Source organism: Cheilinus undulatus, linkage group 4 (assembly GCF_018320785.1).
Source record: "Cheilinus undulatus linkage group 4, ASM1832078v1, whole genome shotgun sequence".
Taxonomy (NCBI): Eukaryota; Metazoa; Chordata; class Actinopteri; order Labriformes; family Labridae; genus Cheilinus; species Cheilinus undulatus.
Genome location: NC_054868.1, coordinates 54,884,044 through 54,903,114, shown reverse-complemented (window position 1 = coordinate 54,903,114; position 19,071 = coordinate 54,884,044). Strand labels below are relative to the sequence as shown.

The following is a 19,071-nucleotide window of genomic DNA, read 5'->3' as shown; positions in this document are numbered from 1 at the left end:
GGTTAAGTTTACAATTTCTATACTGGAGGAACAGTTATAATAAATATATGATCTGATCTTGCGGGCCAGGTATAACAGTATCATGGGCTGGATTTGGCCCCCAGGCCTTGAGTTTGACACCCCAGCCCTAAAGGAAACAAGGAATAAAGCATGTAATTTCTCCTCATGCATGGCTGTTATTTGGTGAAGATCAGGAAAAACTGTAAATTTGAAGCATTGACTCCAGAATGAAGGCCTGATATCATAAATTCATGTTTTTTTTACTGTGATGGCTGGAGAATAACGATGGTGGTTTTAATGGGTTTAATGGGACATTTTTGGTCCCCAACAGCGTGAGTGTTACAAAAAGTCTACGGACATGATTATTGACCTGTTACAGGTTCTGATATTGAAATTAAAATGTTCTATTGAAAAAAACCTTAATGTTCAAAATGTTTGTTATTAGCATTAACACAGTCAAAACTAGAAAAGCACTCAGAGAGCGCAGACCTCTGCCATTAGTCCTATCTCCTGATAGTGAAAAATCCTTTAAAAACATTCCTGGATCCAGACAGTGATCTGGATCACTCCCAAAATCTAATTTGCCAATTACTCCCTCCCTGATGGGGTGGAGACACGGTGAGGCAAAGCACTGGCTTCACTACGTGTGAAAGTCATGGCAGAGGGTGAATATTCCTCTATTCCTCCCAGCATTGTGAGTATTCTCACTACAATTCACTGTCTTTCTCTCTGTTATGCTCTGACACATCTCCTTGACTGGGCGTGCGTCTTTCAAACTCTATAAACTTCAAAACTTTGAATAAGTTACTCATGTCCGCCATCTCCTGGTGTAAAGTGGTAACAGCGCAGACCTCCGCCATTAGCCCTATCTCCCAATAGTATAGAATCCTTTTAAAAAAATTCCTGGATCCAGACGGCGATCCGGATCAGTCCCAAAATCTAATCAGTTCTTCCTTATGCCATTTCTGACATTTCCTGAAAATCCATCCATAACTTTTTGAGTTATGTTGCTAACAAATGAACAAACAAACAAACAAACAAACAAACCCAACCGATCACATAACCTCCTTGGTGGAGGTAGCAATATTCATAATATTAATAATAGGTGTCAAACTCAAGGCCCAGGGGTCAAATCTGGCCCGTGGAACAGTTAAATCCGGCCCGCAAGATGATCTCACAGTTCTGTTCTAACTGTCCCATCAGTCTGAGGTCTGCAGATTTCCTCAAGTATAAAAATGTGAACTTATCCTGATGATTGAAGATATCCTTGTTAAGTCACAAAATCTGAAAAAGGAGTAGAAATATTTAGATAAGAAGTCAGGAATGTGGGAAAATAAATTAATTTATGTTTTAATTTATCATTTTCAATTTATCATTTCATAATTAAGACTCAAACGTGAGATTTTGACTTTTAATTTCATACTTTGAGCATTTCAACTCATAATTTTGACTTCTCATAGAATATTTTGAGCATAATTCTCATTTTTAAGTGATATTTTGACCTTTTGCACCAGTTACTTTGTATTTTACCACATATTTCCAAATCCAAACTCTGACATAATAATGCCATAGTCTGACCTTTTAGACTCATGATTTTGACTTCCTTTCTAATATATTTGCCTTTAAAAACATTTTTCAATTTCATGTTTTGATCTTTTTGAACTAATGAATGTACTTTTCTCAGATTGTGAGCCTTTAAACTTATCTTTTTAACTTTTTACATGTCAAAATCGTTTCTCATCAGTGCTACGGTTTTTTATTTTTACATTTTATTACTGGTGAAAATGAGGTTGGTAGTTTCTGGTTAAAAAGGTGACCCAGTTAGACCCTCAGGTTAGTCCTGAATCCAGAATCCGGCCCCTGCTGTGATTGAGTTTGACCCTCCTGGTCTAAAGGTTACATGATCCAAAAATGTCTCTTAAGTCTGAGGGGAATCATTCTGGATCCGTCCAAATTAACACGACCATTTACATGAATGATATTTATTCTGATCAGTCCTGTGGCTGAGGTTAGGCATGTACGATATTATCGGTATGATAGCAGCAGATATTTAGGCTATTAAAATCTGCCTTAATCAGCTGTCAGTACTCGCCATACAAACAAATAAGGTTAGTGGAGTTTAAGGCTGTTGGTTTTTTATTACTTATCATCATTCTTTACACTAAAGTGTATTTTCAGGACTAAAATGTGTTTATTTGTTCACCCTCAAACTTTAAATTGTGTGTTTTAGGAATAGGAGTTTTATGTCTGAACTACATTTTAATGTCTGTATTTGTAAATATCAGTAAAATCCAGCATGGCGCGTCCCTAGCTGAGGTTTAGTCACATTAAAAGAACAGCTTATTTTGCTAAAGGCGTAAAAATGAGCTCCATCTTTGTACCGTGAACCTCCACTCAGCGGAAAACTGTTCTGTGGTCAATACAAGTCTTACTGGAGCTGGATCCTCTCCTCAACGCCAGCGTCCACATGGCTATTTGTTGGCGTGTATCTTCATGTGCTGTGAAAGACTAGAGGAGTCGTAGAATCTTTTCCCACAGGTCACACACAGGTATGGCCGCTCACCTGTGTGAGCTCTTCTGATGTGAACCGTTAAGTCGCAGCGATACGTGAAAGTCCGCTCACATATATCACAGGAGTAGGGTTTTTCGCCTGTGTGAATCCTCTGGTGCTTATCCAGAGACCTTCGATGGGTAAACGTCGTCCCACAGGTAGCACAGGAGTACGGCCTCTCACCTGTGTGAATTCTTTTGTGATTATCCAGAGAGTGTTTCTGGGTAAACGTCGTCCCACAGGTAGCACACGCGTACGGCTTCTCCCCCGAGTGAATCTTCATATGAGTGTTCAGATGTGTCATGCGCAGGAATCCTTTCCCACAGGTGCTGCAGGAGTACGGCCTCTCACCTGTGTGGGACCTGATATGATAGATCAGCTGGGACTTGTAGCTGCACATTTTCCCACAGATGTAGCACGACAGCATCTTCTTCCCCGTGTGGGCGCGCTGGTGCATGTGTAACTCGGTCTTATTCTTCACCTCTTCGCCACACGTGTCACATTTCAAAGAGCTCTGACTTTGGTTAGGACTACAGGCAATCTCCCGTGGGTTCGTCTGGAGGACGTTTCTCTCCATAACTCTGCTCTTTAGTGCTGGTTCTGAGTCTTCATGCTCACTTCCCGGGGGATTCTCAGGAACATGGGGGTAGTGAGAGAAGAGCTGCTGTGGTTCAGGTTCATCGTGGTCGCTTTCATCATGAGTAATAGTCCACATGAATGTGTCAGTCTCCTGCTTCAGTACGAGCTGCTCTGCCTCCACACTGCTGCACGCCTCCTCCTGTTCCTCCTTAATCTGTGGAGGTTCTGGCTCCCCCTGGTCTGGACTGAAGCTCCTCTCCTGGTCCAGACTGAAGCTCCTCTCCTGGTTACAGACCTGCTGGTCATCCTCAGAGCCCTCCTCCTTACAGCCATGATACTGGTGGGCATCTGGAGGAGCAAAGGACAAAAACATGAAGCTACCACCATCATAGGACACAACAATACACTTAGAACCAGAATGTGTCAGGGCAGTGGTTTTCAAAGTGTGAGGCGGGCCTCCCCTGGGGGGCGCCACAGAACTTCAGGGGCGGCGCAGAACCATGTTTTTCTTTGTTAACTTCTGCTGCATGAAGCAAAATGAATAGACTTACAGTAACTTGAAGGCAGTGATGCTCAACGCGTGATTATTAGTGGCTCTTTGATGTCTTCATTTGAAATATTATTCCCTCAGAAAACCTTAAAAAACTGAAACTTTTTTGCCCCTTTAAACCATTTTTCTGACATTTTTTATCCATTTAAGCATCCTTTGGTCATCAAATATCACTTTTTTCCTTCTTCTTACCCATTTTTGCCACTTTCTTTCCATTTTTGCCAATTCTTCCAATTTTTGCCCTTTTTCACTTTTTTTTTGCCACTTTTTGCCCATTAAAGCACTCTTTTGTCATTAAATACCACTTTTTTCCTACTTTTTTCTCATTTTTGCCACTCTTGACTGCTTTTTACCCATTTTTTTACTACTTTTATTGCCGTTACTCATTTTTTTGTCACTTCTCACCCATTTTTTTTTTCACTTTTTACCCCCTTTACCAAAGATCGATGTCCAAACTAGCCATTATTATTACAGTGCATTAGAACCACTCTTGAAAAAAGAAAGACTAATTACAAGGAAAAAAAAATCAGGTTTAAAAAATTAATTCATTCAAAGAAAAATACATTTTTATGACTTTAAAAGCGATAAATATCTCTGAACCCTGGATAAGAATTTTTAAGATTATGAAGCCCTATAATTTATGAATTCTTTGTCAGGACTTATGATCAGCCTTTCCTCTTTCTCTATGCTCTGTCTGCTTTCTTTCAGACTCTCCAGATGAGGTGCCACCATGGTTCAAGAATGGATCCACGAATATTGGTATGTCTTTTCTCATTACTTTTTTCCATGATTAAAACTAGACTGAGACTAACAAAAATAGATCTGTGATGACTAAAACTAGACTGAGACTAACAAAAATAGATCTGTGATGACTAAAACTAGACTGAGACTAACAAAAATAGATCTGTGATGACTAAAACTAGACTTAGACTAACAAAAATAGATCTGTGATGACTAAAACTAGACTGAGACTAACAAAAATAGATCTGTGATGACTAAAACTAGACTGAGACTAACAAAAATAGATCTGTGATGACTAAAACTAGACTGAGACTAACAAAAATAGATCTGTGATGACTAAAACTAGACTAAAACTAACAAAAATAGATCTGTGATGACTAAAACTAGACTAAAACTAACAAAAATAGATCTGTGATGACTAAAACTAGACTGAGACTAACAAAAATAGATCTGTGATGACTAAAACTAGACTGAGACTAACAAAAATAGATCTGTGATGACTAAAACTAGACTTAGACTAACAAAAATAGATCTGTGATGACTAAAACTAGACTGAGACTAACAAAAATAGATCTGTGATGACTAAAACTAGACTGAGACTAACAAAAATAGATCTGTGATGACTAAAACTAGACTAAAACTAACAAAAATAGATCTGTGATGACTAAAACTAGACTTAGACTAACAAAAATAGATCTGTGATGACTAAAACTAGACTTAGACTAACAAAAATAGATCTGTGATGACTAAAACTAGACTGAGACTAACAAAAATAGATCTGTGATGACTAAAACTAGACTGAGACTAACAAAAATAGATCTGTGATGACTAAAACTAGACTAAAACTAACAAAAATAGATCTGTGATGACTAAAACTAGACTTAGACTAACAAAAATAGATCTGTGATGACTAAAACTAGACTAAAACTAACAAAAATAGATCTGTGATGACTAAAACTAGACTTAGACTAACAAAAATAGATCTGTGATGACTAAAACTAGACTTAGACTAACAAAAATAGATCTGTGATGACTAAAACTAGACTTAGACTAACAAAAATAGATCTGTGATGACTAAAACTAGACTGAGACTAACAAAAATAGATCTGTGATGACTAAAACTAGACTGAGACTAACAAAAATAGATCTGTGATGACTAAAACTAGACTAGACTAACAAAAATAGATCTGTGATGACTAAAACTAGACTTAGACTAACAAAAATAGATCTGTGATGACTAAAACTAGACTAAAACTAACAAAAATAGATCTGTGATGACTAAAACTAGACTAAAACTAACAAAAATAGATCTGTGATGACTAAAACTAGACTTAGACTAACAAAAATAGATCTGTGATGACTAAAACTAGACTTAGACTAACAAAAATAGATCTGTGATGACTAAAACTAGACTGAGACTAACAAAAATAGATCTGTGATGACTAAAACTAGACTAGATTCGTAATATAACAAGTTTTTCTCAGAATATTATGACTTCAGTCCAGTAATGTCCAAAAAGAAAAATTTAATTCTTTTATTTTTTCTCTCTTCCTGTGGCTCTAATACTCCGTCGTACAAACTAGACTAAAATGTTTTCAGTTTTCATCGACTAAAACTAGACTTAAACTAAAAGGATAGAAATGACTAAAATGTGACTAAAACTACATTCAGCCTCACAAACATTTCATTTATAGACTAAAATGAAAAATAGCTGCCAAAATGAACACTGCCTGCAGTCCAGAGCATTCACCAATTGGAAACATCAGAAAAGGGAAAACCCAGTAAATAAGACCCAGGACTGTTGAGCAGCTAGAATTCTACATCAGACAAGAATGGGACAACAGTCCTCTCCCATCAGCTGGTCTCCTCACTTCCCAGACGTTTACAGACTGCTGTTAAAGAGGAGAGGAGGCTACACAGTGGTAAACATGGTCCTGTCCCTACTTTTTTGGGATGTGTTGCTGCCTTCAGATTCAGACTGAGCTAATATTTTAATAAATGTTAAAATGTCTCCGTAAACATCTGATGTGTCGTTTCTGCTCTACTGTGAACCAAACTCTCACCTATCCTCTCCAGGTAGATGTGAGGCTTCCACACCATGTCCAGCTGTCTGCGCTGTCGGTCAATCTCCGCCTCATACTGGACGATGGTGTTCTTAAAAACTACAAAGATGTCTTCCGCTGCAGCGGTTAGCCGCTCGATGACGAACTCTCTCAGACCGTCTGTTGAACACATATTAGCCGTTCATTTATGAAGCACAAACAGCAGAGCTACAGCCTCAGACAGGTCTCCATGGTGCTGCGGCTTCATTCACTCTACTACTCCTGTTTGCACCGCTTCCGCTGTGTGTCTCACTCAGAACCACCGACGGTGAACGTTCATCGACGTTAGTTCCGCCTTCAGCTGAGGCGAATCTGGAATCAGACTACATCCTCCCTTTATTCTCAAACACAGAAAATAATAGACTTTTGTTAAATGCAGAATTAAAAATATGTTAAAATAGCTAAAATGGGTTAATAATGGCAAAAAAGCTGGGAAAAGTGGTGAAATTGGATTTTAAAAATAGCAGAGATGGGTTAAAATGCCAAAAAATAACCCCTTAAAGCCTGAAAACCCAAATAATAGCCTTTTTTTTAAACTGAAATGTTCATTTAACTCTCTACTGAAATTTTTAAAAAATCCAAATTTCCATAAAACTTCACAAATTTATTTTTAGTATCTCATTTCATTCATTAGGTGTTTAGGTGCAAATTCGGCCCGTGGAACGATTATATCTGGCCCACGAGATCATATCATATTTGTATTCTAACTGTCCCACCAGTGTGAAGTCTGCACATTTCCTCCAATATAAAAATGTAAACTTCAAGTTGATTATTTCAAATTTCCTTGTTAAGCCATAAAAATCATATTTTGACCTTTTCAACTCCTTACTTTGGCTTTTTAATCCCATATTTTGACTTTTAACATATGATTTTACTTTTTTCTCATATTTTTGCATTTTAAATTAATAGTTTTTACTTTTTATTTCATATTTTGAGCTTTTACACTCCCAATTTTGAATTTCAGTCAAATTTTTAACTTTTTGTGTCATTATTTTTAATTCTAGCTCATATTTTGACATTTTCAACTCCTTTTAATATTGTGTTCTGATCTTTTGAACTAATAAACTGGAATTTTGATCTCAGATTTAAGCCTTTAAACATATCACTTTTACTTTTTGAATTTCCAGTGACTTATCATCAGGGCTATTTTTTCATATTTTATAACTGGTGAAAATGAGGTTGATAGTTCTGGTTCGGCCCTCAGGTTAGACAGGTTTAAGTGGCAAAAATGTGTTAAAGTTGGTAAAATTAGTGTAAAGTGGCAACAGTGTAATTCAAACATAAGGCAACTTGAGACCTCCTCCCAGGGTCTCCCGACCCCCAATGGGGTCCCAGCCCCAATCTTGAGAACCCCTGCTCTAGACTATAATAGATGGAAGATAAAAAAAAAAAAAAGTTAATTCCTGCTGCTTAGAAACACGTTTACCTTTCTGTTCATTTTATAAAATCAATCACGGTCCATATAATTAGACTTTTTTGACATTACTTTGTAGAAGTCTGTTTTCACTTTGACCTTAAAGATGGCTGATTTATGAAATCACTAAAAGGTTAAAACATCCTTAGGTGAATTGTTTTTAGGGACTTTATGATCAGCTCTTCCTGTTTCTCTCTGCTCTGTCTGCTTTCTTTCAGATTTTCAGTTCAGGATGCCATTCTGGTTCAAGACTGTATTCATTTGTATGGGCATCATGGGTATTGTCATTTATATCTACTCCATGTGGAAATCAGAAATAATCCGTGAGTAACAGAGCTGCTTCACATCATTTTACCAAAGACTTTAAAACTACATTTAATCCTGCAGTCATCTGGCTGAGTTCCTGAGTCGTTGGATTTTGAAAGAAGGCTTTTCTGATAAATTTTGAAAATCCAATCTCATTTTTACTTAGTCTGTTAATGTCACCTGTATTTTATTATATAGTATTCTAAATAATAAAAGAAAACAGCAGACTCCTTCCTTGTTGTGTTAAATATTTCTGAAGGCGCTCCTAGGTCCAGTTCAGACCAAAACTTTGCAACAAGATGAGCTGAAGTTCGTAACTGCTCAGGACAAGCCACTTTGCAACGTAATAAAAGCAGATCGTTTCACACCGCTGCAACTGAAGGAGACCATGCATCATTTTCATCACCATTCCTCTCAGTCATGTGATGTAAAGAGGAGTTTAAACGGGGTTTTGGAGACCCCCTCTGCTCGCCAGTTTCACACACATTTCCAAAAGTTGCCTCCCATGGTTCACTGTTTGGCAAAATTTAAGGAGAAAAATGTCCCCAACATCCAAAACTTAACCAACATTCCACTCTTTCCTTTAGAGAATATTTCATGCTTTAAAGGTAATAAAACATTCCATCCTTGCCTTTGAAAGATGATGTGATATTTAAAGCTTCACCAACATTCCAACCTCTGCCTTTGAGATATGATGTCATCCTGTAAGACTTAAAAAAGATCATGTCATAATTGAAAGCCAAAAAAACATTCCATCCTTGCCTTTGAAATATAATGTCATCCTCTAAAGCATACAAAACATTCCATCCTTGCCACTGAAGATGGTGTGATCCTTAAAGCTTTGAAAAAAATCCATCCCTGCCTTTGAAAGATGCAGTCATTATTTAAATCTTATCCAACATTCCATCCTTGCCTTTGAAAGATGTCATCATTACTTTAAATCTTATCCAACATTCAGTCCTTGCCTTTGAAAGATGTCGTCATTACTTTAAATCTTATCCAACATTCCACCCTTGCCTTTGAAAGATACGGTAATTATTTCAATCTTATCCAACATTCCATTCTTGCCTTTGAAAGATGATGTCATATTTAAAGCTTCACCAACATTCCATCCTTGCCTTTGAAAGATGCGGTCATATTCAAAGCTTCACCAACATTCCATCCTTGCCTTTGAAAGATGCGGTCATTAACCTACGTTATCCAACATTCCACCCTTGCTTTTGAAAGATGCGGTCATTATTTAAATCTTATCCAACACTCTATCCTTTCCTTCAAAAGATGCGGCCATTATTTAAATCTTATCCAACATTCCATTCTTGCCTTTGAAAGATGATTTCATATTTAAAGCTTCACCAACTTTCCATCCTTGCCTTTGAAAGATGCAGCCATAATTTATCCTTCTCCAACATTCCATCCTTGCTTTTGAAAGATGCGGTCATTATTTAAATCTTATCCAACATTCTATCCTTGCCTTTGAAAGATGCGGCCATTATTTATCCTTACTTTACATTCCATCCTTGCCTTTGAAAGATGCAGTCATAATTTAAAACCTATCAAACATTCCATCCTTGCCTTTGAAAGATGGGTTTTAGATAAGAACAAAGAACCACACTGACAGACTTTGGTGCTGTTTTCTGCTCCTCTCTGACTCCTGCAGCAGTTACATTAAACTCCACTGATGGTGAAACGTTGTTCAGGGCTGATTGTAGAGCTCCGGTCTCATATTCCTATTACCTTCTGTAGTTTCTTATCCATGGTCTACCTGTTTTTTTTGTTGTTTTTTTTGTTGTTTTTTTTGTTTTGTTTTTTTTTTGTTTTTGTTTTTTTTAAATTTTTCAGGTTCTTATCTATGGTCTATGTTTTTTCATATTGTGTGGTATTCTACTATAACATATCCTGTTGAATCATGTTGAATTGTGTCATTTGTATGGTTGTGTGTCATATTTACAGCATCTTTTTTCATACAGAGAAAATCTATAAGAGCTGCAAACACAGGGGTCAGCAAGAAGTGGTTGTGGTATGGAGGCCACCTGAGAGCCGGCTGTAGTGCATGGACCAAAGAAGACCAGGGAAAAACCTCACGTTCCATCTGTTCTTCACTGTGACTGCCATAAAGGACTAAAAACCTGATTTTTAGAGATTTTAATTTAACTTCACTGTTGATCCAGGCTTAGCACCAGATCATGGTTTTGTCTGTTAATTCCAAACATTTTGACTGTTCCCTCTCTGTATAAGCTTCTACATTCAATAGTTTTAGTAATAAACATGAGTGCAGCACACACTTCTATCACACAATGTAAACAATATGCTGCTGTTTATTTACGCTAAAGACTCTCAGTTTTAGAATGCTGTTCTTTAAGAGCGACGCACCATGCTGCCTGAGCTTGTCACCTGAGTTTTGATTTTAAAACCCTCTTGGATGCCCCTTTGGTAGATAAACATAATGACATGCCCGTTAGGGCTTTAGATGCTTTTAGGGGTGCAACGATACACAAAATTCACAGTTTGGTTCGATACGTTTTTGTCACGGTTTGATACTTTATCAATACAAAAATAGAGACATTTCCATTTGTCATTTCCTTTTTTTTTTTTTTAATGTGTTTATTAAAAATTAAATGTGTCTGGTGCAGCTATATCTGACACATGTTCTGCTGTGCAGAACATATCCACCGAGCTTTCAGCACAGAGCGCCTCATCAGAAGTGGATGAGATAAATATAAAATAGTGAATTGTTCCATTCAGTGGTCTCGGTTCGGTACACCACTGTACTGAATGGTTCGATACAGATACATGTATTGTTGCACCCCTAATACATATATACATACATACATACATACATACATATACATACATACATACATATATACATACACATACATACATACACATATATATACATACATACATACACATATATATACATACATACACATATATATACATATATACACATATATATACATATACATATATATATATACATACATACACATATATATACATATATACACATATATATACATATACATATATATATACATATATACACATATATACATATACATATATATATATACATATATACACATATATATACATATACATATATATATATACACATACATACATACATATATATACATATACATATATTTACATATACATATATATATATACATATACATATATTTACATATACATATATATATATACATATATACACATATATACATATACATATATATATACATATATACACATATATATACATATACATATATATACATATATACACATATATACATATACATAAATATATACATATATACACATATATATACATATACATATATATACATACATACATACATACATGTATATATATATATATATATATATATATATACATACACACACATATATATAGTGTTGTTTTAGGTTGTTATTGGCTTTCTGTTCTTTTATTTGCAACTTGTGCTTCTTGCAGAAAAACCGTCATTTCAATGTTAAATCTGCATTTTCATACATCAAGTATCCTGGTTCAATAAATACATATCTGAAGTTTGTGTTGAAACAAATGACTTCAAAGTTCATTCTCATTTCAGTGATTTATAAATGATTTCATGAGGAACTGAACACTTTAACTTTTTAAATAACAATTAAATTAAATAATGTTTATTTAATTGCCTTTTAAAAGCAGAAATATAACTATTATTATTAGTAGTAGTATTTTTGTTATTATTATCGCTATTATTATTACCACTATTACCACTCCATTACTACTATAACTCCAACCACTACCTACAATCTAGGTTTTAGGACAGTGTTCGATTTAAGGACTGGTGTTTTCTAATCTCCTGAGACAACTCTCTCCCTCACTTCCTCTGGTCCATGTTTAGTGTGGTACACACCATGTCACCAAACAGCACAGTGACTACATGTCACCCTTTAAATAGGCCGACTGACTGATTACAAGTTTGCAGACACCTGTGATGCTAATTAGAGGACACACTTTGGTTGAACATGTCCCTATGGTCACATTATTTTCAGTCTTTTCTAGGGGTACCATCATTTTTGTCCAGGCCTGTTTCATGAGTTTGTTTTTTTAAATAATTCTGTTGAACCACAATTCAAAGGAAATGTCTGATTTTCATTGGTTAATTTTCATTGAATTTTTATTTATTATCACTTCTGTCAGATACAAGTTATTTCTGTGACCATTGTGGGTTTTTCTTTCATTAACAGAGGGATACCAACAGTTTTGTCCACGTGTGTATGTGTAACATTTTCCCATATAACAAAAACTGGTAACTAATGAGTGTGTTTCTCAATGATTCTCTAAACTGAAATAGTCTCACAACACACTCCGCTTTGCACTCTCCATTTTGCGTTTCCGCAAATTGAGATACTGCATTGCGCTGCTCGAGTACTTCCTCTGTTTGCGTCTCCCTCTCTCCTTAAGTTATATCGTCCCCTAAGATGTCTCATTGCTTTTGTTAAAAGCCACTCACAATGTCATGACGGTAGATATTGTTGTGTAGAGCAGAGTAAGACGTGTTTAGTCTCTTTATTAGATACCGGCATCAGAAAGACTAAATTCCCCGTAATCGACCAAATTCTTAATGAGCAATTAATCGATCCATGAATTGTTCCCATCCCTAGTACCAAACAGCACAGAGAAGAGTTAATCTGCTAAATAGTTTATAGAACTACACAATAGCAGCGTATAGATTGATTAAAATACTCTCCATGCTACCCCAGGTCCTGGTAGTATTTATTTAAAGAGCTTTTGACTATATGGAAACAAATTCAGTGGTTGGATTTATTTGCTCTTGGTTTTTGGTCTGAAATGATTAAAGAGAAATTGGATAGATGGTTGAATACTTTAACATTTAATTATAAGCCACAGTAAAAATAATGACATTTCATCCCATTGTTATTAAAGATAAACCTTTATTAAGCCTCCACTGGGGTAAATTTGGTTATGACAACAGCTCAAAGTAGAGAGAAACATAACCAGCAAATATTTAACAAAAACAAAATGTAAACTAGGATTGTTTGTAACTCTTGCACTCTTTAATCAAGACATTAATACAAAAAACCCAAAGTAAGGGGAAAAAGTGCCAACAATACTTCAATACCATATGACAAAAAGTGATATAATAGTCTTATTTACAAATGTACACATGCACACTTTGACTTGTGGAAGGATCAAGACCAGATCTGAAGAAAACAGTGTGAATGGTAGTGATTTAAATGAGGGGAAAAATATCCAGGTAACATTACACATCTCAAACTGTAGTAGTATTATCAATAATTGAAGATGCTGATGAGCAAAGACGTTTGGATAGCTGGCTGTAACATCCGTGGGACTGTGTTCACATACATATTTGTACAGACAAAAGCATAATCACATTTATGTAAGCTCTTACATCTACTGTATATGAGTTAAAATAGAAGAGAACTTGGAGAAAATTTCTACTGTCAACTAACTGTAAACATGAGATCATCAGCCAAGAAATAAATCCACCTGCACAACAGCATGCACAGTTTAGAAAAATATGCAACAGAAATATTTAAACAGAATCTTGTAAAAAAGGATTTCTAGTGCATGTTTTGTTCTTTGTAGGACATTAATGAAGGGAACCGACTGTATTTGTTTCAGTAAAACCCTTCAAAGAAGCATTACTAGATGCATTTGGGAGAAAAGAGACAAGTCAAAGAAACTTTGGCCAAAAAAAAAAAAAACAGATCATGCCATTTAAGAAGACGCTGAAATCCTGTTTTATTTCATGTTAACTCATTAAGATTTTCTGTTTGCTTTCGAGCTTTCAAAACAAACGCTGGTTCATTAAATTTGATGAAATATATTTGTAAGTAGGGCTGTCAAATGATCAACATTTTTAATCAGGATTAATCTTAGAATCCCTGCAGTTAAATGTAATTGATCACATCATGTTTAATCACATTAATCACAACTTAAATTCCAGGTGAAGGTAAACATTTGATAACGTAAGGTGCAGATGACTTTTGACTTGTCCACTGAGCTGTCTGAGTTTTTAAAAGGAAGTAAAAAAATGAGGATCAGTGATCGACTGATTTTCAGAACTGTGGCTCTAGGGAGACGTTGAAGCGGCTGAACCAAAGTGTGTTGAAAGAGACGAGTATGAGATTACTCTGGATTAAAATAATAATGCACTAATTATGCATCAAATTAACCATAATTAATCTCATAATCCCTGGTTATAAGTTATTACAACAGTCCTGTCTGACTTTTCAAAACAACGTTACCCTCAGGAAGGAAAAACAGAATTTATGTGGTTCCCTTGGTAACCAAAGTTGCCCGTCCCTGGCTTGAATTATCTTGCACTCCTTAAAGGGACGGTGTAACAGTCTTTGGCTGAAGGGGCTGCTCAGGCCCCAACAGTGTTATGCAGAAGATGCCAGCTTGGCCAGCATCCTCCTCAGAGTCCAGGGAACAGTCCAAGACAGACCTACCCCTCTTGACCAGTTCAGTCTTTTTCTGTGCTCCCTCCTCCACAGCCAACCACAGCATAAAGGAGAGCAGACGCCATCACACTATCGTAAAATGTCCGTAACAATAGTCCTGCACGCTCCGAAGGGCCTCTGTCCCCTCAGCAGGTGCAGGTGTGACCAGTCCAACACCCAGGTATTGTACATCACCCTCTTAATGTCCAGTCTCTACCAAAAATGATCTGCCTGTACTCCACAGGCATGCATGGGTCTTGAGTGGTTCAGCTCCCTGAGGTGCAACGTCTTCAGGACTGGAACCATGCAGGAAGTCTTCCACAAAGTTGGGATCCTCTCCAGACTCGGGCTCAGGTTGAAGATGACCAGAAGCCTCTTGCAGTTTGCACAGTCCCCCAGGAGTCAGGGCTGATACTGGCAGGACCTGTAAAAGATGGATCCCTTTAGGAGTTACATTTAGTATTCACAGTTTCCCAAAGATGATTGAAATCAGTACTTCCAAAAAAGATTAAAACCATTAATGAGGAAGGTTAAAACATCTTTAACTGGCTTTAGGGGTAAAGTAATGGACAATAACACCCAGATTTCTAAAGATTTAGCTGAAATCTCAAAAAATGGCAGTATGACTAAGTTTTCCACAAAGAGTGCAACATCACAACATTAGAATATGGTTGTAAAGTTGAGGCCTAAAATAAGACTTCAAAAACAGAATGTGATGCTCACCTGCAAACACTTGTTTCTGTTGGATGTACGTTAGAGCAGCTCTGGCCTCCAATGGCTTCAGGTATCCGGTGGTTAGTTGACGACTCAGTCTGAATCCTGGTTCAGCATCCCATCGGAGATGGAGGGCATCGGGGTCTTCTTATAGGATGAACACTGGGGATGAGGAGAAGAAATTTCAGTTGTAGGCAAGGGTTCATACCCTCCTGCAGCCTATGGCCAGAGACAAGTCCAGAGTCACCAAAGGCTGACTTGCAGATGCAATCTTGACCTTAGATTGGACAAAACAAAGATGTTTCAAAAGTGCATCATAACAGCATCTGTACATCATCAACCCATCCAAAGTTTGGCTCAAGTTAGAAATCATTTGAGTGAAACATGACATGAGTGTGTATAGTCTAACTTCCTCTTACCTTTGGCTATGGTCCCCAGCACGAGGATGCCTGGCTCAACTTCTCACATGGACGGAGGAACCAAAGACCGCCTCCTTGTAGACCCCATGATGTAAAACAGCAGCAGCGCGTCCCTGAAATTTCTGCCAAAATGCCCAATTCTGCAGCACTGGGCATTTTGGCAACTTCTTAAGACCAGCAGAGATCTACAAATACACAAAGGACTGCAAACACAACCAGTACAGCACACACACAAACAAGACAGGTTATCAGTGTACGCCATGGCTTCTGGGTCTTATTGTAGACCAAGACGACCTACTGGGACAAGGTCTGATGCCTCGCTGGTTGTCACAATTCTTCCTCAGTGTTGGGCTGTAGTTCCTTCCAGAGCACCTTGTGAATGTTTTCTGTTCTATAGTTTCCTTGAAAAGCCTGCTAATGATGTGACATTTTCCTGAGAGCATTGTTCCATAGTTGGTCCAAGTTTCCTTGAAAGCTCTTTGAGAATATTGTTTTTTTGTTGATGTTGTTCCATAGTTGGTCCAAGTTTCCTTGAAAGCTCTTTGAGAGTGTTTTTTTGCTGTTGTTTCATTGTTTCCTGAAAAGTATTTTACCCACGTAATTGCTATCGGAGCACTTTGAATTTTGTTGTTCAGTTGTTGGTTTCCCTTGGAAGAACATTGCTATCCCTTTGATTGTTTCTATGATTGTGTTGAACATATTCTATGTTTTGTATTGATTTTTTGGTAACAGGAAAGAGCTTTTTTCATTGATATTAAACACATTTTTGGAACCTTGAAAGGTTTAAGTCTTTGTTTTTTATTTGAATTCAGTTTAACTTTATATTGAGGTACTTTCTTTTTTGCAGGCCAGAGGCAACCCGTTTTATGGTGAAGGAGAGCCCGGAGGCAACCCTTTTTAGAGCGCAGTAGAGCCCGGAGGCTGGAAGAAACCCTTCATAGGGTGGAGGAGAGCCCAGAGGCCGGAGGCAACCCTTTTTAGGGTGGAGGAGAGCCCAGAGGCCGGAGGCAACCCTTTTTAGTGTGGAGGAGAGCCCGGAGGCCGGAGGCAACCCTTTTTAGGGTGGAGGAGAGCCCAGAGCCCGGAGGCAACCCTTTTTAGGGTGGAGGAGAGCCCAGAGCCTGGAGGCAACCCTTTTTTAGGGTGAAGGAGAGCCCGGAGGCCGGAGGCAACCCTTTTTTAGGGTGGAGGAGAGCCCAGAGCCCGGAGGCAACCCTTTTTTAGGGTGGAGGAAAGCCCAGAGGCCGGAGGCAACCCTTTTTTAGGGTGGAGGAGAGCCCGGAGGCAACCCTTTTTTAGGGTGGAGGAGAGCCCGGAGGCTGGAGGCAACCCTTTTCAGGGTGGAGGAGAGCCCAGAGGCTGGAGGCAACCCTTTTCAGGGTGGAGGAGAGCCCAGAGGCCGGAGGCAACCCTTTTAAAGGTGGAGGAGAGCCCGGAGGCCGGAGGCAACCCATTTTAGGGTGGAGGAGAGCCCAGAGCCCGGAGGCAACCCTTTTTTAGGGTGAAGGAGAGCCCGGAGGCCGGAGGCAACCCTTTTTAAGGGTGGAGGAGAGCCCAGAGCCCGGAGGCAACCCTTTTTTAGGGTGGAGGAAAGCCCAGAGGCCGGAGGCAACCCTTCTTTAGGGTGGAGGAGAGCCCGGAGGCTGGAGGCAACCCTTTTCAGGGTGGAGGAGAGCCCAGAGGCCGGAGGCAAACCTTTTAAAGGTGGAGGAGAGCCCGGAGGCCGGAGGCAACCCATTTTAGGGTGGAGGAGAACCCGAAGGCCAAAAGCAACCTTTTTTAGGCTTGAGGAGAGCCCAGAGCCTGAAGGCATCTCTTTTTAAAGTGTAGTAGAGCCCGGAGGCCATTAGCAGTGCGAGATAAATCAAAGGCTCATTCCCAGCACGAATGCTTGTTTTTTAATTACCATTAGCAGTGCGAGATAAATCAAAGGCTCATTGCCAGTACGAATGCTGTGGATTTTTATAATTACCATTAGCAGTGTGTGATAAATCACAGGCTCATTGCCAGCACACATGCTTGTTTTTTTAATTACCATTAGCAGTGTATAATAAATCAAAGGCTCATTGCCAGTACGAATGCTGTGGATTTTTATAATTACCATTAGCAGTGTATGATAAATCACAGGCTCATTGCCAGCACACATGCTTGTTTTTTTAATTACCATTAGCAGTGTATAATAAATCAAAGGCTCATTGCCAGCATGAATGCTTGTTTTTTTAATTACCATTAGCAGTGTAAATTAAATCAAAGGCTCATTGCCAGCACAAATGTTTGTTTTTTTTTAATTACCATTAGCAGTGTGAGAGAAATGGAAGGCTCATTGCCAGCATGAATGCTTGTTTTTTTAATTACCATTAGCAGTGTGAGAGAAATCAAAGGCTCATTGCCAGCATGAATGCTTGTTTTTTTAATTACCATTAGCAGTGTGAGATAAATCAAAGGCTCATTGCCAGCACGAATGTTTGTGTTTTTTTAATTACCATTAGTAGTGTGAGATAAATCAAAGGCTCATTGCAAGCATTAATACTTGGGTTTTTTAATTAACATTCGCAGTGTGAAATCAATCAAAGGCTCATTGCAAGCATTAATACTTGGGTTTTTTAATTACCATTAGCAGTGTGAGATAAATCAAAGGCTCATTGCAAGCACGAATGCTGGGGATGTTTTAATTACCATTAGCAGTGGATGATAAATCACAGGCTCATTGCCAGCACGAATGCTTGTTTTTTCCAATTACCATTAGCAGTGTGAGAGAAATCAAAGGCTCATTGCCAGCATGAATGCTGTGGATTTCTAATTACCATTAGCAATGTATGATAAATCACAGGCTCATTGCCAGCACAAATGCTTGTTTTTTCCAATTACCATTAGCAGTGTGAGAGAAATCAAAGGCTCATTGCCAGCATGAATGCTGTGGATTTCTAATTACCATTAGCAATGTATGATAAATCACAGGCTCATTGCCAGCACGAATGCTGTGGATTTTTATAATTACCATTAGCAGTATGAAATAAATCAAAGGCTCATTGCAAGCTATAATACTTGGGTTTTTTAATTACTATTAGCAGTGTGAGATAAATCAAAGGCTCACTGCAAGCATTAATACTTGGGTTTTTTATTACCATTAGCGGTGTATGATAAATCAAAGGCTCATTGCAAGCATTAATACTTGGGGTTTTTATTACCATTAGCAGTGTGAGATA

At 37.9% G+C, this 19,071-nt stretch overlaps 1 protein-coding gene and 1 long non-coding RNA gene across 2 annotated transcripts; both read right to left on the bottom strand.

The window, feature by feature from the left end:
• Window positions 1–1,343: 1,343 nt before the first annotated feature.
• Window positions 1,344–6,685, bottom strand: LOC121508840 (zinc finger protein OZF-like). The gene is made up of 2 exons (XM_041785948.1): window positions 6,485–6,685; window positions 1,344–3,478 (listed from the first exon to the last, which is right to left on the bottom strand). The coding sequence occupies exons 1-2, from the start codon at window positions 6,654–6,656 to the stop codon at window positions 2,472–2,474; spliced, it is 1,179 nt and encodes a 392-aa protein (XP_041641882.1). The 5' UTR covers window positions 6,657–6,685; the 3' UTR covers window positions 1,344–2,471.
• A 6,515-nt stretch (window positions 6,686–13,200) lies between these two features.
• LOC121508030 lies at window positions 13,201–18,238 on the bottom strand. Its single transcript, XR_005991777.1, has 3 exons — window positions 15,866–18,238; window positions 15,456–15,608; window positions 13,201–15,156 (listed from the first exon to the last, which is right to left on the bottom strand). It is a non-coding gene; the product is annotated as an uncharacterized LOC121508030 (long non-coding RNA).
• Window positions 18,239–19,071: the final 833 nt, after the last annotated feature.

What these genes read in the sequence shown, in the direction of transcription:
- LOC121508840 (XM_041785948.1), bottom strand. Translation starts at nt 6,656, where the DNA reads ATGTGTTCAACAGACGGTCTGAGAGAGTTCGTCATCGAGCGGCTAACC. An exon ending in CATCTACCTGGAGAGGATAG is followed by an intron (nt 3,479 to 6,484) that starts GTGAGAGTTTGG and finishes TTGCTCCTCCAG; the next exon opens with ATGCCCACCAGTATCATGGC.